The 19,408-nt window shown below is 42.3% G+C and overlaps 1 protein-coding gene and 1 long non-coding RNA gene across 2 annotated transcripts in view; one reads left to right on the forward strand and one right to left on the reverse strand.

Annotated features, from left to right (window-relative positions):
• Positions 1-15,130, forward strand: part of VPS28 (VPS28 subunit of ESCRT-I) — a 21,604-nt gene extending 6,474 nt beyond the window's left edge. The window contains exons 2-5 of the mRNA XM_053946169.1: positions 821-1,001; positions 3,925-3,978; positions 10,508-10,599; positions 14,336-15,130. Of these exons, the coding sequence (XP_053802144.1) occupies positions 821-1,001; positions 3,925-3,978; positions 10,508-10,599; positions 14,336-14,453 (445 nt within the window). The 3' untranslated portion in view covers positions 14,454-15,130. The remainder of the gene's footprint in view (positions 1-820; positions 1,002-3,924; positions 3,979-10,507; positions 10,600-14,335) is intronic.
• A 1,593-nt stretch (positions 15,131-16,723) lies between these two features.
• LOC128797189 (uncharacterized) lies at positions 16,724-19,402 on the reverse strand. Its single transcript, XR_008434038.1, has 2 exons — positions 19,266-19,402; positions 16,724-16,977 (listed from the first exon to the last, which is right to left on the reverse strand). It is a non-coding gene; the product is annotated as an uncharacterized LOC128797189 (long non-coding RNA).
• Between the last annotated feature and the right edge of the window lie 6 nt (positions 19,403-19,408).

Genomic DNA, 19,408 nt, shown 5'->3' on the forward strand with positions numbered 1-19,408 from the left:
AAATTTGGGAATGTTGGGAATTTTGGGAATTCCCAGCTGGATTGATCCCCCTGGCCATGGATGGAATTGGGAATTTGGGGTAAAATTGGGAATTTTGGGGTTTTTGGGGGGATTTTTGGGGGATTTTTGCAGGAATTTTGGGAATTTTGGCTCTGAAATTGGGGAGTGGATTGGGAAATTTGGGAATTCCGGGAATGTTGGGAATTCCCAGCTGGATTGATCCCCCTGGCCATGGATGGAATTGGGAATTTGGGGTAAAATTGGGAATTTTGGGGGTTTTGGGGGATTTTTGGGGGATTTTTGCAGGAATTTTGGGAATTTTGGCTCTGAAATTGGGGAGTGGATTGGGAAATTTGGGAATTCCGGGAATTTTGGGAATTCCCAGCTGGATTGATCCCCCTGGCCATGGATGGAATTGGGAATTTGGGGTAAAATTGGGAATTTTGGGGGTTTTTGGGGGGATTTTTGGGGGATTTTTGCAGGAATTTCTGGGAATTTTGGCTCTGAAATTGGGGAGTGGATTGGGAAATTTGGGAATTCCGGGAATGTTGGGAATTCCCAGCTGGATTGATCCCCCTGGCCATGGATGGAATTGGGAATTTGGGGTAAAATTGGGAATTTTGGGGTTTTTGGGGGATTTTTGCAGGAATTTTGGGAATTTTGGCTCTGAAATTGGGGAGTGGATTGGGAAATTTGGGAATTCCGGGAATGTTGGGAATTCCCAGCTGGATTGATCCCCCTGGCCATGGATGGAATTGGGAATTTGGGGTAAAATTGGGAATTTTGGGGTTTTGGGGGGATTTTTGGGGGATTTTTGCAGGAATTTTGGGAATTTTGGCTCTGAAATTGGGGAGTGGATTGGGAAATTTGGGAATTCCGGGAATGTTGGGAATTCCCAGCTGGATTGCCCCCTGGCCATGGAGCGGATCCGCGAGGATCGACCGATCACCATCAAGGACGACAAAGGGAACCTGAACCGCTGCATCGCCGACATCGTCTCCGTACGGCGGAAAACCGGAATTTCCCGGGAATTTCCGGGGAATTTCGGGAATTTTCTGGGAATTTGGGGGGTGGGGAATTGGGGAATTCTTGGGTTTTTTTTTTCCTGACTTTTTGGGGATTTTTTAGGAATTTGAAATGATTTTTTCTGATTTTTTTGTGATTTTTTCCCCCCATTTTTTGTGATTATTTTGGGAATTTGTTGTGATTTTTTTTTGGTATTTTTATGGGAATTTTTTGTGATTTTTAGAGGATTTTTTCCTTTTCATTTTGGGGGAATTTTGGGTTTTTATTTTTTTTCTGATTTTTTTTCTGATTTTTAAGGAATTTTTTCTGATTTTTTCTGATTTTTTTTGCATTTTTTGGTGATTATTTTGTGAATTTTTGTTGGGTGTTTTGGGAATTTTTTGTGATTTTTTGGGTATTTTTATGGAATTTTTGGTGATTTTTTAGAGGATTTTTTTCCTTTTCATTTTGGGGGAATTTTGGTTTTTTATTTTTTTCTGATTTTTTTTCTGATTTTTAAGGAATTTTTTCTGGTTTTTTTTGTGATTGTTTTGCAATTTTTTTGTGATTATTTTGTGAATTTTTGGTGTATTTTGGGAATTTTTTGAGGGATTTTTTGTTATTTTTATGGGAATTTTGTATGATTTTGGGGGGATTTTTTTCCTTTTAATTTTTGATTTTTTGGATTTTTTTTTCTGTTTTTTTTTCTGATTTTTAAGGAATTTTTTCTGATTTTTTTTGCATTTTTTTGTGATTATTTTGTGAATTTTTGTTGGGTGTTTTGGGAATTTTTTGTGATTTTTTTTGGTATTTTTAGGGGATTTTTTTCCTTTGAATTTTGGGGATTTTTTTTGATTTTTTTCTGATTATTTCTGATTTTTGAGGAATTTTTTCTGGTTTTTTGTGAATTTTCTTGGAATTTTTTGGTGTTTATTTTGTGAATTTTTGGTGTTTTTTTGGGATTTCTTAGGGATTTTTATATGATTTTTGGGGGATTTTTTTTCCTTTAACTTTTGGATTTTTTTAAATTTTTTTTCTGATTTTTGAGGATTTTTTTCTGATTTTTTGTGGGGTTTTTTTTTTGCATTTTTTGCGATTATTTTGGGAATTTTTTGTGGTTTTTTGGGGAATTTTTGAGGGATTTTTTTGTATTTTTATGGGAATATTTTGTGATTTTTAGGGGATTTTTTTCCTTTGAATTTTGGGGAATTTTTTGATTTTTTTCCCATTATTTCTGATTTTTGAGGAATTTTTTCTGATTTTTTTGTGATTTTTTTGCATTTTTTGCGAATTTTGCGAATTTTAATGATTTTTTTGGGGAATTTTTTGTGATTTTTTGGGGGTATTTTTATGGGAATTTTTTGTGATTTTTAGGGGATTTTTTTCCTTTTAATTTTGGGGGATTTTTTTTCTGTTTTTTTCTGACTTTTTGTGATTTTTGTTGCATTTTTTTTGGTGATTTTTTGCATTTTTTGGGATTATTTTATGAATTTTTTGTGTTTTTTTGGGAATTTTTAAAGGTTTTTTATTGATATTTTTATGGGATTTTTTTTTTTTATTTCGGGGGGATTTTTTTTTGCATTTTTAAATATTTTCGTGTGACTTTTTGGTGAATATTTTGGGAATTTCTTTTTTATTTTTGATGATTTTTTTGGTGATTTTTTGGTGCTGATTTTTTGATTTTTTGGGGTTTTTTTTGTGCTTTTGAAGATTTTCTGGGGATTCTTTGGGAACCTGAACCGCTGCGTCGCCATACGGCAAAAAATGGGAATTTTTTTTGGGAATTTCCTGGGAATTTTGGGAATTTTCTGTGAATTTGGGGGGTTGGGAATGCCTGGGGCATTGGGGAATTTTGGGGGATTTATTTCCGATTTTTTTTCCAATTTTTTGATGGAGTTTTTAGGAATTTTTTGTGATTTTTTTTTTTGCGTTTTTGGTGATAATTTTGGGAATTTTTGTCGGGTTTTGTTGGGAATTTTTTGGTGTTTTTTTGGTGTTTTTATGGGAATTTATTGTGAATTTTAGGGGATTTTTTTTTTAAATTTTATAAGAATTTTGGGGTGATTTTTTAACGATTTTTTTAGGATTTTTTTGCATTTTTGGTAATTATTGGGAATTTTTGGTGGGTTTTTATGCCAATTTTTTGAGGGTTTTTGGGGTGTTTTTATGGGAATTTTTGGTAATTTTGGGGAATTTTTTTTTATTTTTTAATTTTGGGGGATTTAAAAAAAATTTTTTTAGGATATTTTCTGATGTTTTGTGATTTTTTTTCTGCATTTTTTGGTTGTTTTTGGGTATTTTTCTGGGATTTTTTTGTGTTTTTTTGGTTTTTTTTGAGAGAGATTTTGTGGGTTTTGGGGATTTTTTTTTGCATTTTTAGAAATGTTTTTGTGGTTTTTTTGGTGACTATTTAGGGATTTTTAGATTTTTGAAATTTTGGGGATTTTTTTTCAGATTTTCCAGGAATTATTTATAATTAAAAAAAAAAACTTTTTACAATTATTTTGTGAATTTTTTTGGTTTTTAATGCTTTTTGAGGGTTTTTGGGCAAGTTTATGGGATTTTTTTTTGTAATTTTTTTGGTAATTTTTTTTTAAATTTTGGGGAATTCTGGGGGGCATTTTGTTATTTTTAAAGGATTCTTGAAGAATTTTTTTTGGGATTTTTTGGGGACATTTTATTTTTTTGAAAGAGATTTTTTTAAGGAATTTTTGAGGGCATTTTATTATTTTTAAAGGGATTTTTTAAGGCATTTTTGAGGGCATTTTGTGATTTTTAAAGGGATTTTTTGGGGGCATTTTGTTACTTTTTAAGGGATTTTGGAGGGGATTTTTTTGGGGGCATTTTGTTATTTTTTAAGGGATTTTGGGGGGGATTTGGGCTGGGGCTGATCCCGAATTTCCTTTGGAATTTTGGCAGCTTTTCATCACGGTCATGGACAAACTGCGCCTGGAGATCCGCGCCATGGACGAGGTGGGGATTCCCAAAAATCCCCCAAAATCTCCCAAAATCCACCAATTCTGCTCCCAAAAATTCCCAAAAATCCCCGAAATTCTTGTCCCAAAAATCCCCCAAAATCCCCCAATTCCGGTCCCAAAAATTCCCCAAAAATTTCCCAAAAAAACCCAATTCTTGTCCCAAAAATTCCCAAAAAATCCCCAAAAAATCCCAAATTCTGCTCCCAAAAAATCCCCCAGTTCTATTCCCAAAAATCCCCAAAAATTCCCTAAATCCCCCAATTCTGCTCCCAAAAATTCCCAAAAAATCCCCCCGTTCTCTTTCCAAAAACCCCCCAAATTCCCCAAAATCCCCCAATTCTGGTCCCAAAAATTCCCCCCAAAAAATTCCCCAAAATCCCCCAATTCTGGTCCCAAAAAATTCCAAAAATCTCCAAAATTCTGGTCCCAAAAATCCCAAAAAATTCCCAAAATCCCCCAATTCCGGTCCCAAAAAATCCCCAAAAATTCCCAAATTCTGGTCCCAAAAATTCCCAAAAAATCCCCCAGTTCTATTCCCAAAAATCCCCCAAAATTCCCAAAATCCCCCAATTCTGCTCCCAAAAATTCCCAAAAAATCCCCCCGTTCTCATTCCAAAAATCCCCCAAATTCCCCAAAATCCCTCAATTCCGGTCCCAAAAATTCCCAAAAAATCCCCCCGTTCTCTTTCCAAAAATCCCCCAAATTCCCCAAAATCCCCCAATTCTGGTCCCAAAAATTCCCAAAAATCCCCGAAATTCTGGTCCCAAAAATCCCAAAAAATTCCCCAAAATCCCCCAATTCCGGTCCCAAAAATTCCCAAAAAATTCCCCAAAAAAACCCAATTCTTGTCCCAAAAATTCCCAAAAAATCCCCAAAAATTCCCAAATTCTGCTCCCAAAAGTTCCCAAAAAATCCCCCAGTTCTATTCCCAAAAATCCCCAAAAATTCCCAAAATCCCCCAATTCTGGTCCCAAAAAATCCCAAAAATCCCCCAATTCTGCTCCCAAAAATTCCCAAAAAATCCCCCCGTTCTCTTTCCAAAAATCCCCGAAATTCCCCAAAATCCCCCAATTCTGGTCCCAAAAATTCCCAAAAAATCCCCAAAATCCCCCAATTCTGGTCCCAAAAAATCCCCAAAATCCCCGAAATTCTGGTCCCAAAAATCCCAAAAAATTCCCCAAATCCCCCAGTTCTGGTCCCAAAAAATTCCCAAAAAATCCCCAAAAATTACCAAATTCTGGTCCCAAAAAATTCCCAAAAATCCCCAAAATTCTGGTCCCAAAAATCCCAAAAAATTCCCCAAATCCCCCAATTCCAGTCCCAAAAATTCCCCAAAAATCCCCCAGTTCTATTCCCAAAAATCCCCAAAAATTCCCAAAATCCCCCAATTCTGCTCCCAAAAAATCCCAAAAATCCCCGAAATTCTGGTCCCAAAAATCCCAAAAAATTCCCAAAATCCCCCAATTCCAGTCCCAAAAATTCCCCCAAAATCCCCCAGTTCTATTTCCAAAAATCCCCCAATTCTGGTCCCAAAAAATCCCAAAAATCCCCAAAATTCTGGTCCCAAAAATCCCCAAAAATTCCCAAAATCCCCCAATTCCAGTCCCAAAAATTCCCCAAAAATTCCCAAATTCTGGTCCCAAAAATTCCCAAAAAATCCCCCTGTTCTCTTTCCAAAAATCCCCAAAATTCCCCCAAATCCCCCAATTCTGGTCCCAAAAATTCCCCCCAAAAAATTCCCCAAAATCCCCCAATTCTGGTCCCAAAAAATTCCAAAAATCTCCAAAATTCTGGTCCCAAAAATCCCAAAAAATTCCCAAAATCCCCCAATTCCAGTCCCAAATATTCCCCAAAAATTCCCAAATTCTGCTCCCAAAAATTCCCAAAAAACCCCCCCGTTCTCATTCCAAAAATCCCCCAAATTCCCCAAAATCCCCCAATTCTGGTCCCAAAAATTCCCAAAAATCCCCAAAAATTCCCAAATTCTGCTCCCAAAAATTCCCAAAAAATCCCCCAGTTCTATTCCCAAAAATCCCCAAAAATTCCCAAAATCCCCCAATTCTGCTCCCAAAAAATCCCAAAAATCCCCAAAATTCTGGTCCCAAAAATCCCAAAAAATTCCCCAAAAAAACCCAATTCTTGTCCCAAAAAATCCAAAAAAATTCCCTAAAAATTCCCAAATTCTGCTCCCAAAAATTCCCAAAAAATCCCCCAGTTCTATTCCCAAAAATCCCCAAAAATTCCCAAAATCCCCCAATTCTGCTCCCAAAAAATCCCAAAAATCCCCGAAATTCTGGTCCCAAAAATCCCAAAAAATTCCCCAAATCCCCCAGTTCTGGTCCCAAAAAATTCCCAAAAAATCCCCCAGTTCTATTTCCAAAAATCCTCCCTGCCCTCGCCCTGAAAATTCCCAAAAATTTCCCCCAAAATCCTGAGAAATTCCCAAAGTTTCCTTCAACTTTCCCCAAAATTTCCCTGGAAAATTCCCAAAAAAATCCCCCCCACCAAAATCCTCAAAATTTCCCCAAAAATCCCTTAAAAAACCTCTCAAATTTGTCTAAAAACTTTTCAAAACCCCCCAAAAATCCCCACAACATTCCCCAAATTTCCCCAAAATTCCCAAAATTTCCCCAAAATTCCCCAAATTTGCCTAAAAACCCCTCCAAACCCCCCAAAAATTCCCCAAAAAATCCCCAAAATTCCTAGAAAATCCCCAAAAAATCCCCAAAAATCCCCCCAAAATACCAAAATTCCCAGAAAATGTTCAAAAAATCCCCCAAATTCCCAGAAAATTCCCCAAAAATCCCCAAAATTCTTAGAAAATTCCAAAAAAATCCCCCAACCCCCCCAATAAATTCCTCAAAAATTCCCAAAAAAATCCCCAAACCCCCCCAAAAACCCTCCAAAAATCCCCCCAAATTCCCAGAAAATCCCAAAAAATCCCCCAAAATCCCCAAAATTCTCAGAGAATTCCCCAAAAAAATGGCCCAAAATTTTCCTAAAAATCGCTCAACCCCCCCAAATTTCCCAGGAAAATCCCCCCAAATTCCCAGAAAATCCCAAAAAATCCCCAAAAATCCCCAAAATTCCCAAGATTTGCCTAAAAACCTTGCAAAACCCCCAAATATCCTCCAACAATCCCCCAAAAAATCCTAAAAATCCCCCCAAAAACCTCCAAAAATCCCCCAAAAATTCGCAAAAATTCCAAAAAAATCCCCCAAATTCCCAAAAAATCCCCCAAAAATCCCCCAAAATCCCAAAAATTCCCCAAAATCCCCCAAAATTTCCAAAAAATTCCCAAAAATTCCTAAAATATCCCCCAAATATCCCCCACAAATCCCTGAAGATCCCCCCAAAAATTCCCAAAATTCCCAAAACATCCCAAAAATTCCCCAAAAATTCCCCAAAATTCCCAAAAAATCCCCCAAAAATCCCCCAAAAATCCCCCAAAATTCCCCAAAATTTGTCTAAAAAACCTCTCAAAACCCCCAAATATCCCCCAAAAATCTCCCAAAAATCCCCCAAAAATTCCCAGAAATTCCCAAAAATTCCCAAAATGTCCCCAAAATTTGGGAATTCCCAGCTGCAGCCGGAGCTGCGGGAGCTCCCAACCGCCCCCCGAAAATTCCCCAAAAATCCTGAAAATTTTTCCAAAAAATCCTGAAAATTCCCCAAAATCCCCCAAAAATTCCAAAAAAATCCCAAAAAATCCCACAAAAATCCCCCCAAATTCCCCAAAATTTGCCAAAAATTTCTCAAACCCCCCAAAAAATCCCAAAAAATCTCCCAAAAATCCCCCAAAAATTCCCCAAAAAAATCCCCCCAAAATCCCCCAAAATTCCCAAAAAATCCTGAAAATTCTCAAAAAATTCCCCAAAATCCCCCAAAAATAAAAAAAATCCCCAAGAGTCTCCCAAAAAAATCCCCAAAATTTGTCTAAAAACCTCTCAAAACTCCCAAATATCCCCAAAAAATCCCCAAAAATCCCCAATAATCCCCAAAATTTCCCAAAAATCTCCCAAAAATCCCAAAAAAATCCCCGAAATTATCAAAAATTTCTCTAAGAACCCCTCAAAACCCCCAAATATCCCCCAAAATTCCCAAAATTTCCCGAAAAATTCCCAAAATTCCCCAAAAATCCCCCAAAAATTCCCAAAAATTCCCCATAATCTGCCTAAAAACCTCTCAAAACCCCCAAAAAACCCCAAAAATTCCCCCAAATCCCCCAAAAATCCCCGAAAATTCCCAAAAATCCCTGAAAATTCCCGAAAATTCCCCAAAATTCCCAAAATGTCCCCAAAATTTGGGAATTGGCAGATCCAGCCGGAGCTGCGGGAGCTGCTGGAGACGATGGCGCGGATGAGCTCCCTGCCCCCCCCAAAAATTCCCCAAAATTCCCCAAAAATCCTGAAAAATTTTCCAAAAATTCCTGAAATTTCCAAAAAAATTCCCCAAAATTCCCAAAAAATCCCCAAAATTCCCCAAAATTCCAAAAAAATACCAAAAAATCCCCCAGAAATCCCCTAAAATTCCCCATAATCTGCCTAAAAACCTCTCAAAACCCCAAAAAAATCCCAAAAATTCCCCCAAAATCCCCCAAAAATCCCTGAAATTCTCTGAAAATTCCCCGAAAATTCCCCAAAATTCCCCAAATGTCCCCAAAATTTGGGAATTGGCAGATCCAGCCGGAGCTGCGGGAGCTGCTGGAGACGATGGCGCGGATGAGCTCCCTGCCCCCCAAAAAATTCCCGAAAATTCCCCAAAAATCCTGAAACATTTTTCCAAAAATTCCTGAAAATTCCCCCAAAATTCCCCAAAATTCCCAAAAAATCCCCAAATTTTCCCGAAAAATTCCCAAAAATTTGTCGAAAACCCTCTCAAAAGCCCCAAATATCCCCCAATAATCCCCCTAAAATCCCCAAAAATCCCCCCAAAATTCCCCAGAAATCCCCAAAAATTCCCCAAAAATCCCCCAAAAATTCTCAAAAAATCCTGAAAATTCCCAAAAAATTCCCCCCCCAAAAAAAAAAAAATCCCCAAAAGACTCCCAAAAAAATCCCCAAAATTTGTCTAAAAACCTCTCAAAACTCCCAAATATCCCCAAAAAATCCCCAAAAATCCCCAATAATCCCCAAAATTTCCCAAAAATCTCCCAAAAATCCCAAAAAATCCCCCGAAATTATCAAAAATTTCTCTAAGAACCCCTCAAAACCCCCAAATATCCCCCAAAATTCCCAAAATTTCCCGAAAAATTCCCAAAATTCCCCAAAAATCCCAAAAATCCCCCAAAATCCCCAAAATTCCCCATAATCTGCCTAAAAACCTCTCAAAACCCCCAAAAAACCCCAAAAATTCCCCCAAATCCCCCAAAAATCCCCGAAATTCTCTGAAAATCCCCTGAAAATTCCCCAAAAATCCCCAAAAATTCCCCAAAATGTCCCCAAAATGTCCCCAAAATTTGGGAATTGGCAGATCCAGCCGGAGCTGCGGGAGCTGCTGGAGACGATGGCGCGGATGAGCTCCCTGCCCCCCCAAAAATTCCCGAAAATTCCCCAAAAATCCTGAAACATTTTCCAAAAATTCCTGAAAATTCCCCCAAAATTCCCCAAAATTCCCAAAAAATCCCCAAAATTCCAAAAAAATCCCAAAAAATCCCCCAAAAATCCCCCAAAATTCCCCATAATCTGCCTAAAAACCTCTCAAAACCCCCAAAAAACCCCAAAATTCCCCCAAAATCCCCCAAAAATCCCTGAAATTCTCTGAAAATTCCCCGAAAATTCCCCAAAATTCCCCAAATGTCCCCAAAATTTGGGAATTGGCAGATCCAGCCGGAGCTGCGGGAGCTGCTGGAGACGATGGCGCGGATGAGCTCCCTGCCCCCCCAAAAATTCCCCAAAATTCCCCAAAAATCCTGAAACATTTTTCCAAAAATTCCTGAAAATTCCCCAAAAATCCCCAAAATTCCTAAAAAATCCCCAAATTTTCCCGAAAAATTCCCCAAAATTTGTCGAAAAACCTCTCAAAAGCCCCAAATATCCCCCAATAATCGCCCTAAAATCCCCAAAAATTCCCCAAAAATCCCCAAAAATTCCCAAAAAATCCCTGAAAATTCCCCGAAAATTCCCCAAAATTCCCCAAATGTCCCCAAAATTTGGGAATTGGCAGATCCAGCCGGAGCTGCGGGAGCTGCTGGAGACGATGGCGCGGATGAGCTTCCTGCCCCCCCAAAAATTCCCCAAAATTCCCCAAAAATCCTGAAAAAATTTCCAAAAATTCCTGAAATTTCCAAAAAAATTCCCCAAAATTCCCAAAAATCCCCAAAATTCCCCAAAATTCCAAAAAAATCCCAAAAAATCCCCCAAAAATCCCCAAAAATTCCCCATAGTCTGCCTAAAAACCTCTCAAAACCCCCAAAAAACCCCAAAAATCCCCCAAAATCCCCCAAAAATCCCTGAAATTCTCTGAAAATTCCCCGAAAATTCCCCAAAATTCCCCAAAATCCCCAAAATTTGGGAATTGGCAGATCCAGCCGGACCTGCGGGAGCTGCTGGAGACGATGGCGCGGATGAGCTCCCTGCCCCCCGACTTCGAGGGGCGCCACAAAGTCACCGAGTGGTGAGGAGCCCCAAATTCGGGGGAATTTGGGAATTTCGGGGATTTTGGGAGAAATTTTGGGGGAATTTAGGGGGAAATTTGGGGGATTTTGGGAATTTCGGGGATTTTGGGAGAAATTTTGGGGGAATTTAGGGGGAAATTTGGGGGATTTTGGGAGAAATTTGGGGGATTTTGGGAGAAATTTGGGGGATTTTGGGGATTTTGGGGGAATTTAGGGGAAAATTTGGGGGAAATTTGGGGGAAATTTGGGGGATTTTGGGGATTTGGGGAAAATTTGGGAGAAATTTGGGGGGAAATTTGGGGGAATTTGGGAGAAATTTGGGGGATTTTGGGGATTTGGGGGAAATTTGGGAATATGGGGGGAAATTTGGGGGAAATTTGGGGGGGAATTTGGGAGAAATTTGGGGGATTTTGGGGATTTTGGGGGAATTTAGGAAAATTTGGGGGAAATTTGGGGGAAATTTGGGGGAAATTTGGGGGATTTTGGGGATTTGGGGAAAATTTGGGAGAAATTTGGGGGAAATTTGGGGGAATTTGGGAGAAATTTGGGGGATTTTGGGGATTTGGGGGAAATTTGGGAATATGGGGGGAAATTTGGGGGAAATTTGGGGGGGAATTTGGGAGAAATTTGGGGGATTTTGGGGATTTGGGGGAAATTTGGGAATGTGGGGGGAAAATTGGGGGAAATTTGGGGGGAAATTTGGGGGAATTTGGGAGAAATTTGGGGGATTTTGGGGATTTGGGGGAAATTTGGGAATGTGGGGGGAAATTTGGGAGAAATTTGGGGATTTTGGGAGAAATTTGGGGGAAATTGGGAGAAATTTGGGAGAAATTTGGGGGATTTTGGGGATTTGGGGGAAATTTGGGGAATTTTGGGGATTTTGGTGGAATTTTTTGGGGATTTTGGGGGAATTTTGGGAGCTTTTGGGAAATTTGGGGGATTTTGGGGAATTTTGGGAAATTTTGAGAATTTGGAGGAATTTCAAGGAATTTTGGCAATTTGGGGCATTTTTGGGAATTTTTTTTGGGAGAATTTTGGGGTTTTTTGGGGAATTTTTGGGGGATTTTTGGGGAAATTTGGGGATTTTTTGGGGAATATGGGGGGAATTTGGGAGAAATTTGGGGGATTTTGGGGAATTTCGGGAATTTTGGGAGAATTTGGGGCAAAATTTGGGGATTTTTGGGAGATTTTGGGGGAATTTTGGAGCAATTTGGGGCACTTTGGGGGAATTTTGGGGCTTTTGGGAGATTTTGGGGAATTTTAGAATTCTGGGCGAATTTGGGGGGAATTTTGGGGGATTTTGGGAGAATTTTGGGGGAAATTTTGAGGAATTTTGGGAGAATTTTAGTGCGAGCGCGATGTCGGCCTCGGATGAGTTTGGGATTCTGGGATTGGGGGGTTTGGGCGTGAAATTTTGGGAATTTTTTTGGGAATTCTTCTGAAATTCTGGGAAATTTGGGGAGCTTTTTTGGAATTTCTGGGAATTTCTCAGGGAATTTTTTTGAAACTGGTGGAATTTTGGGAATTTGGGGATTTTTTGGGGAATTTTTTTCAAATTCTGGGAAATTTTTGGGAGTTTTTTGGGAAATTCTGGAATTTTGGGGAATTTTTTTGGAAATTGTTTTGAAAGTCTGGGGAATTTTTGGGAGTTTTTTAGGGAGTTTTGGGAATTTTGGGGGATTTTTTTTTGAAATCTGGGAGTTTTTTGGGAGTGTTTTGGGAAATTCTGGGAATTTTGGGAATTTTTTGGGAATTCCATCCCGAAACGCGCAGGCTGCAGACGCTGAGCAGGACGAGTTTGGGATTTTGGGACTGGGGGATTTGGGAGTGGAATTTTGGGAATTTTTTGGGAATTTTTTGGGAATTTTCTGGACTTTTTTGAGAATTCTTTTGGAATTTTCTCTGGGATTTTTAGGAAAATTTTGGGAAATTTTTTTGTGGATTTTTTGGTGAATTTTTTGAGAATTTGGGGATTTTTTGGGGAATTTTCTCTGGGATTTTTTAGGAAAATGTTGGGAATTTTTGGGTGGATTTTTTGGTGGATTTTTTGAGAACTTTGGGGATTTTTTGGGAATTTTCCATCCCGAAATCCCGCAGGCTGCAGACGCTGAGCAGGACGAGTTTGGGATTTTGGGATTGGGGGATTTGGGAGTGGAATTCTGGGAATTTGGGGAATTTTTTTGGGAATTCCATCCCGAAATCCGCAGGCTGCAGACGCTGAGCGCGATGTCGGCCTCGGACGAGTTTGGGATTCTGGAATTGGGGGATTTGGGAGTGGAATTCTGGGAATTTTGGGGAATTTTTTGGGAAATCCGCAGGCTGCAGACGCTGAGTGCGATGTCGGCCTCGGACGAGTTTGGGATTCTGGAATTGGGGGATTTGGGAGTGGAATTCTGGGAATTTTGGGAATTTTTTTGGGAATTTTGGGAATTTTTTGGGAAATCCGCAGGCTGCAGACGCTGAGCGCGATGTCGGCCTCGGACGAGTTTGGGATTCTGGGATTGGGGGATTTGGGAGTGGAATTTTGGGAATTTTGGGGAATTTTTTGGGAATTTTTTGGGAAATCCGCAGGCTGCAGACGCTGAGCGCGATGTCGGCCTCGGACGAGTTTGGGATTCTGGGATTGGGGGATTTGGGAGTGGAATTTTGGGAATTTTTTGGGAATTTTTTGGGAAATCCGCAGGCTGCAGACGCTGAGCGCGATGTCGGCCTCGGACGAGTTTGGGATTCTGGGATTGGGGGATTTGGGAGTGGAATTTTGGGATTTTTTTGGGAATTCCATCCCGAAATCCGCAGGCTGCAGACGCTGAGTGCGATGTCGGCCTTGGACGAGTTTGGGATTCTGGGATTGGGGGATTTGGGAGTGGAATTTTGGGATTTTTTTGGGAATTCCATCCCGAAATCCGCAGGCTGCAGACGCTGAGCGCGATGTCGGCCTCGGACGAGTTTGGGATTCTGGGATTGGGGGATTTGGGAGTGGAATTTTGGGAATTTTGGGGAATTTTTTGGGAATTTTTTGGGAAATCCGCAGGCTGCAGACGCTGAGCGCGATGTCGGCCTCGGACGAGTTTGGGATTCTGGGATTGGGGGATTTGGGAGTGGAATTTTGGGAATTTTTTGGGAATTTTTTGGGAAATCCGCAGGCTGCAGACGCTGAGCGCGATGTCGGCCTCGGACGAGTTTGGGATTCTGGGATTGGGGGATTTGGGAGTGGAATTTTGGGATTTTTTTGGGAATTCCATCCCGAAATCCGCAGGCTGCAGACGCTGAGTGCGATGTCGGCCTTGGACGAGTTTGGGATTCTGGGATTGGGGGATTTGGGAGTGGAATTTTGGGATTTTTTTGGGAATTCCATCCCGAAATCCGCAGGCTGCAGACGCTGAGCGCGATGTCGGCCTCGGACGAGTTTGGGATTCTGGGATTGGGGGATTTGGGAGTGGAATTTTGGGATTTTTTTGGGAATTCCATCCCGAAATCCGCAGGCTGCAGACGCTGAGCGCGATGTCGGCCTCGGACGAGTTTGGGATTCTGGGATTGGGGGATTTGGGAGTGGAATTCTGGGAATTTTGGGGAATTTTTTGGGAAATCCGCAGGCTGCAGACGCTGAGCGCGATGTCGGCCTCGGACGAGTTTGGGATTCTGGGACTGGGGGATTTGGGAGTGGAATTCTGGGAATTTTGGGAATTTTTTTGGGAATTTTGGGAATTTTTTGGGAATTTTTTGGGAAATCCGCAGGCTGCAGACGCTGAGCGCGATGTCGGCCTCGGACGAGCTCGACGATTCCCAGGTCCGGCAGATGCTCTTCGACCTCGAGTCCGCCTACAACGCCTTCAACCGCTTCCTGCACGCCTGAATCCCGCCTAAACCGGTCCCGACCGGTCCCGACCGGGCCCAACTGGAGCCCCCAGGAGTTTGGGATCATAAACCGGATGAGAAAAATCCCAAAAATCCACAAAATCCCAGAGAAATTCCGTTCTTTTCTCCTCATTTCTGGATCAAACTGGGAGCCATTCCCAGTAAAAAACAGTTAAAACCAGTTCAAACCAGTAAAACCAGTTCAAACCAGTTCAGACTGGTTCAAACCAGTTCAGACCAGTCCAAACTGGAGCCCCCAGGAGTTTGGGATAATAAACGGGATGAGAAAAATCCCAAAAATCCACAAAATCCCAGAGAAATTCCGTTCTTTTCTCGTCATTTCTGGAAGCCGTTCCCAGTTAAAACCAATTCAGACCAGTTCAAACCAGTTCAGACCGGTTCAGACCAGTTCAAACCAGTTCAGACTGGTCCAAACTGAAGCCCCCAGGAGTCTGGGATCAAAAACGGGATGAGAAAAATCCCAAGAATCCCCAAAATCCCGGAGAAATTCCGTTCTTTTCTCGTCATTTCTGGATCAAACTGGGAGCCATTCCCAGTTCAAACCAGTTCAAACCGGTTCAGACCGGTTCAGACCAGTTCAGACTGGTCCAAACTGAAGCCACCAGGAGTTTGGGATAATAAACGGGATGAGAAAAATCCCAAAAATCCCCAAAATCCCGGAGAAATTCCGTTCTTTTCTCGTCATTTCTGGAAGCCGTTCCCAGGTAAAACCAGTTCAGACCAGTTCAAACCAGTTCAGACCAGTTCAAACCAGTTCAGACCAGTTCAAACCAGTTCAGACCAGTTCAGACCGGTTCAGACCAGTCGAACCTGGAGCCACCAGGAGTTTGGGATCATAAACGGGATGAAAAAAATCCCGAAAATCCGGGAGAAATTCTGTTCTTTTCTTGTCAGTTCTGGAAGCCATTCCCAGTAAAAATCAGTTTAAACCAGTTCAGACCAGTTCAAACCAGTTCAGACCGGTCCAAACTGGAGCCCCCATGAGTTTGGGATAAAAATGGGATGAGAAAAATCCCAAAATCCCCAAAATCCCGGAGAAATTCCATTCTTTTCTTGTCATTTCTGGAAGCCGTTCCCAGTTCAAACCAGTTCAAACCAGTTCAGACCAGTTCAAACCAGTTCAGACCAGTTCAAACTGAAGCCACCAGAAGTTTGGGATAAAAAACGGGATGAGAAAAATCCCAAAAATCCACAAAATCCCGGAGAAATTCCGTTCTTTTCTCGTCATTTCTGGAAGCCATTCCCAGTTAAAACCAATTCAGACCAGTTCAAACCAGTTCAGACCGGTTCAGACCAGTCGAACCTGGAGCCCCCAGGAGTTTGGGATCAAAAACGGGATGAGAAAAATCCCAAAATCCCCAAAATCCCGGAGAAATTCCGTTCTTTCCTCGTCATTTCTGGATCAAACTGGGAGCCATTCCCAGTAAAAACCAGTTCAAACCAGTTCAGACCGGTTCAAACCAGTCCAGACCGGTCCAGACCGGTCCAGACCAGTTCAAACCAGAGCCCGATCCTAAAAAAGAGCAAAATCCGGGATCAAACTGGGATTTATTGGATCCAACTGGGAACCTCCCAGTCCAAACCGGTCCAAACCGGTCCAAACCGGTCCAAACCAGTCCAGACCAGTCCAAACCAGACCAGACCAGTCCAAACCAGAGCCCAATCCCAAAAATCCCTCAAATCCGGGATCAAACTGGGATTTATTGGATCCAACTGGGAAATTCCCAGTCCAAACCAGTCCAAACCAGTCCAAACCGGTCCAAACCAGTCCAAACCAGTCCAGACCAGTCCAAACCAGTCCAGACCAGTCCAGACCAGTCCAGACCAGTCCAAACCAGTCCAGACCAATCCAGACCAGCCCAAACCAGTACAGACCAGTCCAAACCAGTCCAGACCAGTCTGGATCAGTCTGGACCAGTCCAAACCAGTCCAGACCAGTCCAAACCAGAGCCCGATCGCAAAAAAGAGCAAAATCCGGGATCAAACTGGGATTTATTGGAATCAACTGGGAACCTCCCAGTCCAGACCGGTCCAGACCAGTCCAAACCAGTCCAGACCAGTCCAAACCAGAGCCCGATCGCAAAAAAGAGCAAAATCCGGGATCAAACTGGGATTTATTGGAATCAAGTGGGAACCTCCCAGTCCAAACCAGACCAGACCAGTCCAGACCAGTCCAGACCAGTCCAAACCAGTCCAGACCAGTTCAGACCAGTCCAGCCCAGAGCCCAATCTCAAAAATCCCTCAAATCCGGGATCAAATTGGGATTTATTGGATCCAACTGGGAACCTCCCAGTTCAGACCAGTCCAAACCAGTCCAGACCAGCCCAAACCGGTCCAGACCAGACCAGACCGGTCCAGACCAGTCCAGACCAGTCCAAACCAGTCCAGACCGGTCTGGCTCAGGGCTCCTTGCGGCGGCGCCTCCCCGGCAGCCGCAGCTCCCGGATTTTTTCCCGGCTCCGGCTCCAGGCGGCCTCGTCCAGGTCCCCGACGCCGCATCCTGCCGGAATTCCGGGCATTTCGGGAATTACGGGAATTTTGGGAATTCCGGGAATCCACAGGGGAGGGGACACTGATGACATCATCGTCACTTTCCCAAATTTTTGGGGATTATTCCCAGAATTCCCAACATTTCCCCCCAAAAATTTCTAATTCTTTTTCCCCCTGTAATTTCTGGTTTTTTTCCACCGGATTTTGAATTTTTTCCCCCAAAATTCCCAAATTTTTTCCCCAAAATCCCCTGGATTTCCCCCAAAATTCCCAAATTTTTTCCCCAAATCCCAAATTTTTCCACAACCCGCCCCCTGATTTCCACCCATAGCCCCAATTTTTCCCCTGAAATCCTGAATTTTTTCTTCAAAATCCGAAGATTTTCCCCCAAAATTCCCATTTTTTCCCCGCCAAATTCCCTGGAATTTCTCCCAAATCCCAATTTTTTCCTCCCAAAATCCCAATTTTTTCCCCAAACCCCCAATTTTTTTTCCAAAACTCCTATTTTTTCCCCAAGCCCCCCAGATTTCCCCCTCAAATTCCTGATGTTTTTCCCAAAATCCCCGATTTCCCCCCCAAAATCCCTAATTTTTCCATTTTTCCCCCAAAATTCCCATTTCCCCCCCCCAATTTCCCCCTAAATGCTCAAATTTTCCCAAATCCCCATTTCCCCCCCAATTTTCCTCCAAAAATCCCCACTTTTCACCAATTTTCCCCAAGAAGACCCAATTTTTCCCAAAATTCCCTTTCCCCCCCAGAATCCCCAATTTTTTTTCCCAAAATTCCCATTTTTCCCCATTATCCCTGACTTTCCCCCAAATTTTCCCCCAAATTCCCAATTCCCCCCAAATTCCCAATTTCCCCCCCAAAAGCCTCAATTTTCCCCCTGAATTTCCCCCTAAAATTCCCAATTTCCCCCCCCAAAAATCCCCAATTTTCTCCCAAATTTTCCCCTCAAAATTCCATTTTTCCCCCAAAATCCCCAATTTTCCCCCAATTTTTTTTCCCAAATTCCCATTTTCCCCCCCAATTTTTCTCAAAATCCCCCATTCCCCCCCCCAGTTTCCCCCCAAAAGTCCCAATTTTTCCCCAAAATCCCCGATTTTCCCCCAATTTTCCCCCAAAAGTCCCATTTTTTCCCAAAATTCCCAATTTTGCCCCCAGAATTCCCATTTTTTTCCCCAAAATTCCCATTTTCCCCCAAATCCCCGATTTTCACCCCGATTTGGCCCCAATTTCCTGATTTTTCCCAAAATCCCCAATTTGCCCCAGTTTTCCCCCAAATCCCTGATTTTCCCAAAACCGCCGGTTTTCGCCCCAATTTTCCTCCGAAAGTCCCAATTTTTCCCAAAATTCCCATATTTCCCCCAATATTTCCCCAAATATTTTTCCCCAAATTTTCCCCCAAAATTCCCATTTTCCTCCCCCATTTCCCCCCAGATTCCCATTTTTTCCCAAAATCCCCGATTTTCTCCCTGATTTGGCCCCAAATTCCTGACTTTTCCCCAAAATTCCTGATTTTCGCCCCCGATTTCCTCCCAAATTCCCAATTTTTCCCAAAACCGCCGTTTTTCACCCCAATTTCCTCCCAAATTCCTGATTTTCCAAAAATTCCCAATTTTCACCCCGATTTCCCCCCAAATTCCTGATTTTCCCAAAACCGCCGATTTTTGCCCCAAATTCCTGATCTTCCCCAAAACCACCATTTTTCGCCCCGGTTTCCCCCCAAATTCCTGATTTTTTCCCAAAATCCCCAATTTTCTCCCAGTTTGGCTCCAAATTCCCAATTTTCCCCAAATTCCCGATTTTCGCCCCGGTTTCCCCCCAAATTCCCGATTTTTTCCCAAAATCCCCAATTTTCCCCCAATTTGGCTCCAAATTCCCAATTTTCCCAAAATTCCCGATTTTTGCCCCGATTTCCCCCCAAATTCCTGATTTTTTCCCAAAATCCCTGATTTTTGCCCCAATTTGGCCCCAAATTCCCAATTTTTCCCCCAAAATCCCCAATTTTCCCCCCCGATTTCCCCCGAAATTCCCGATTTTCCCCAAAATTCCCAATTTTTGTCCCGACTTCCCCCCAAATTCCCAATTTTCCCAAAACCACCGATTTTCGCCCCAATTTGGTCCCAAATTTCCAATTTTCCCCAAATTCCCAATTTTTTCCCAAAATTCCCGATTTTCGCCCCGATTTCCCCCCAAATTCCCGATTTTTTCCCAAAACTGCCATTTTTGGCCCCGATTTGGCCCCAAATTCCCGATTTTCCCAAACTCCCCGTTTTTGGCCCCGGTCTCGCCCACCTGCCAGGCCGAGGCGCTCCAGGCCCCGCGGGCGCCGCTCCAGCCCCTCCAGGAGCTTCCGGAAGGTTCCGGGCCCCAGGGCGGGGTTGGCCGAGAGCTCCAGGGACAGCAGCGAGGGGCAGCGCGGCAGGCTCCTGCCGGGA

This window comes from Vidua chalybeata, chromosome 1 (assembly GCF_026979565.1).
Source record: "Vidua chalybeata isolate OUT-0048 chromosome 1, bVidCha1 merged haplotype, whole genome shotgun sequence".
In the NCBI taxonomy this organism is placed as follows: Eukaryota; Metazoa; Chordata; class Aves; order Passeriformes; family Viduidae; genus Vidua; species Vidua chalybeata.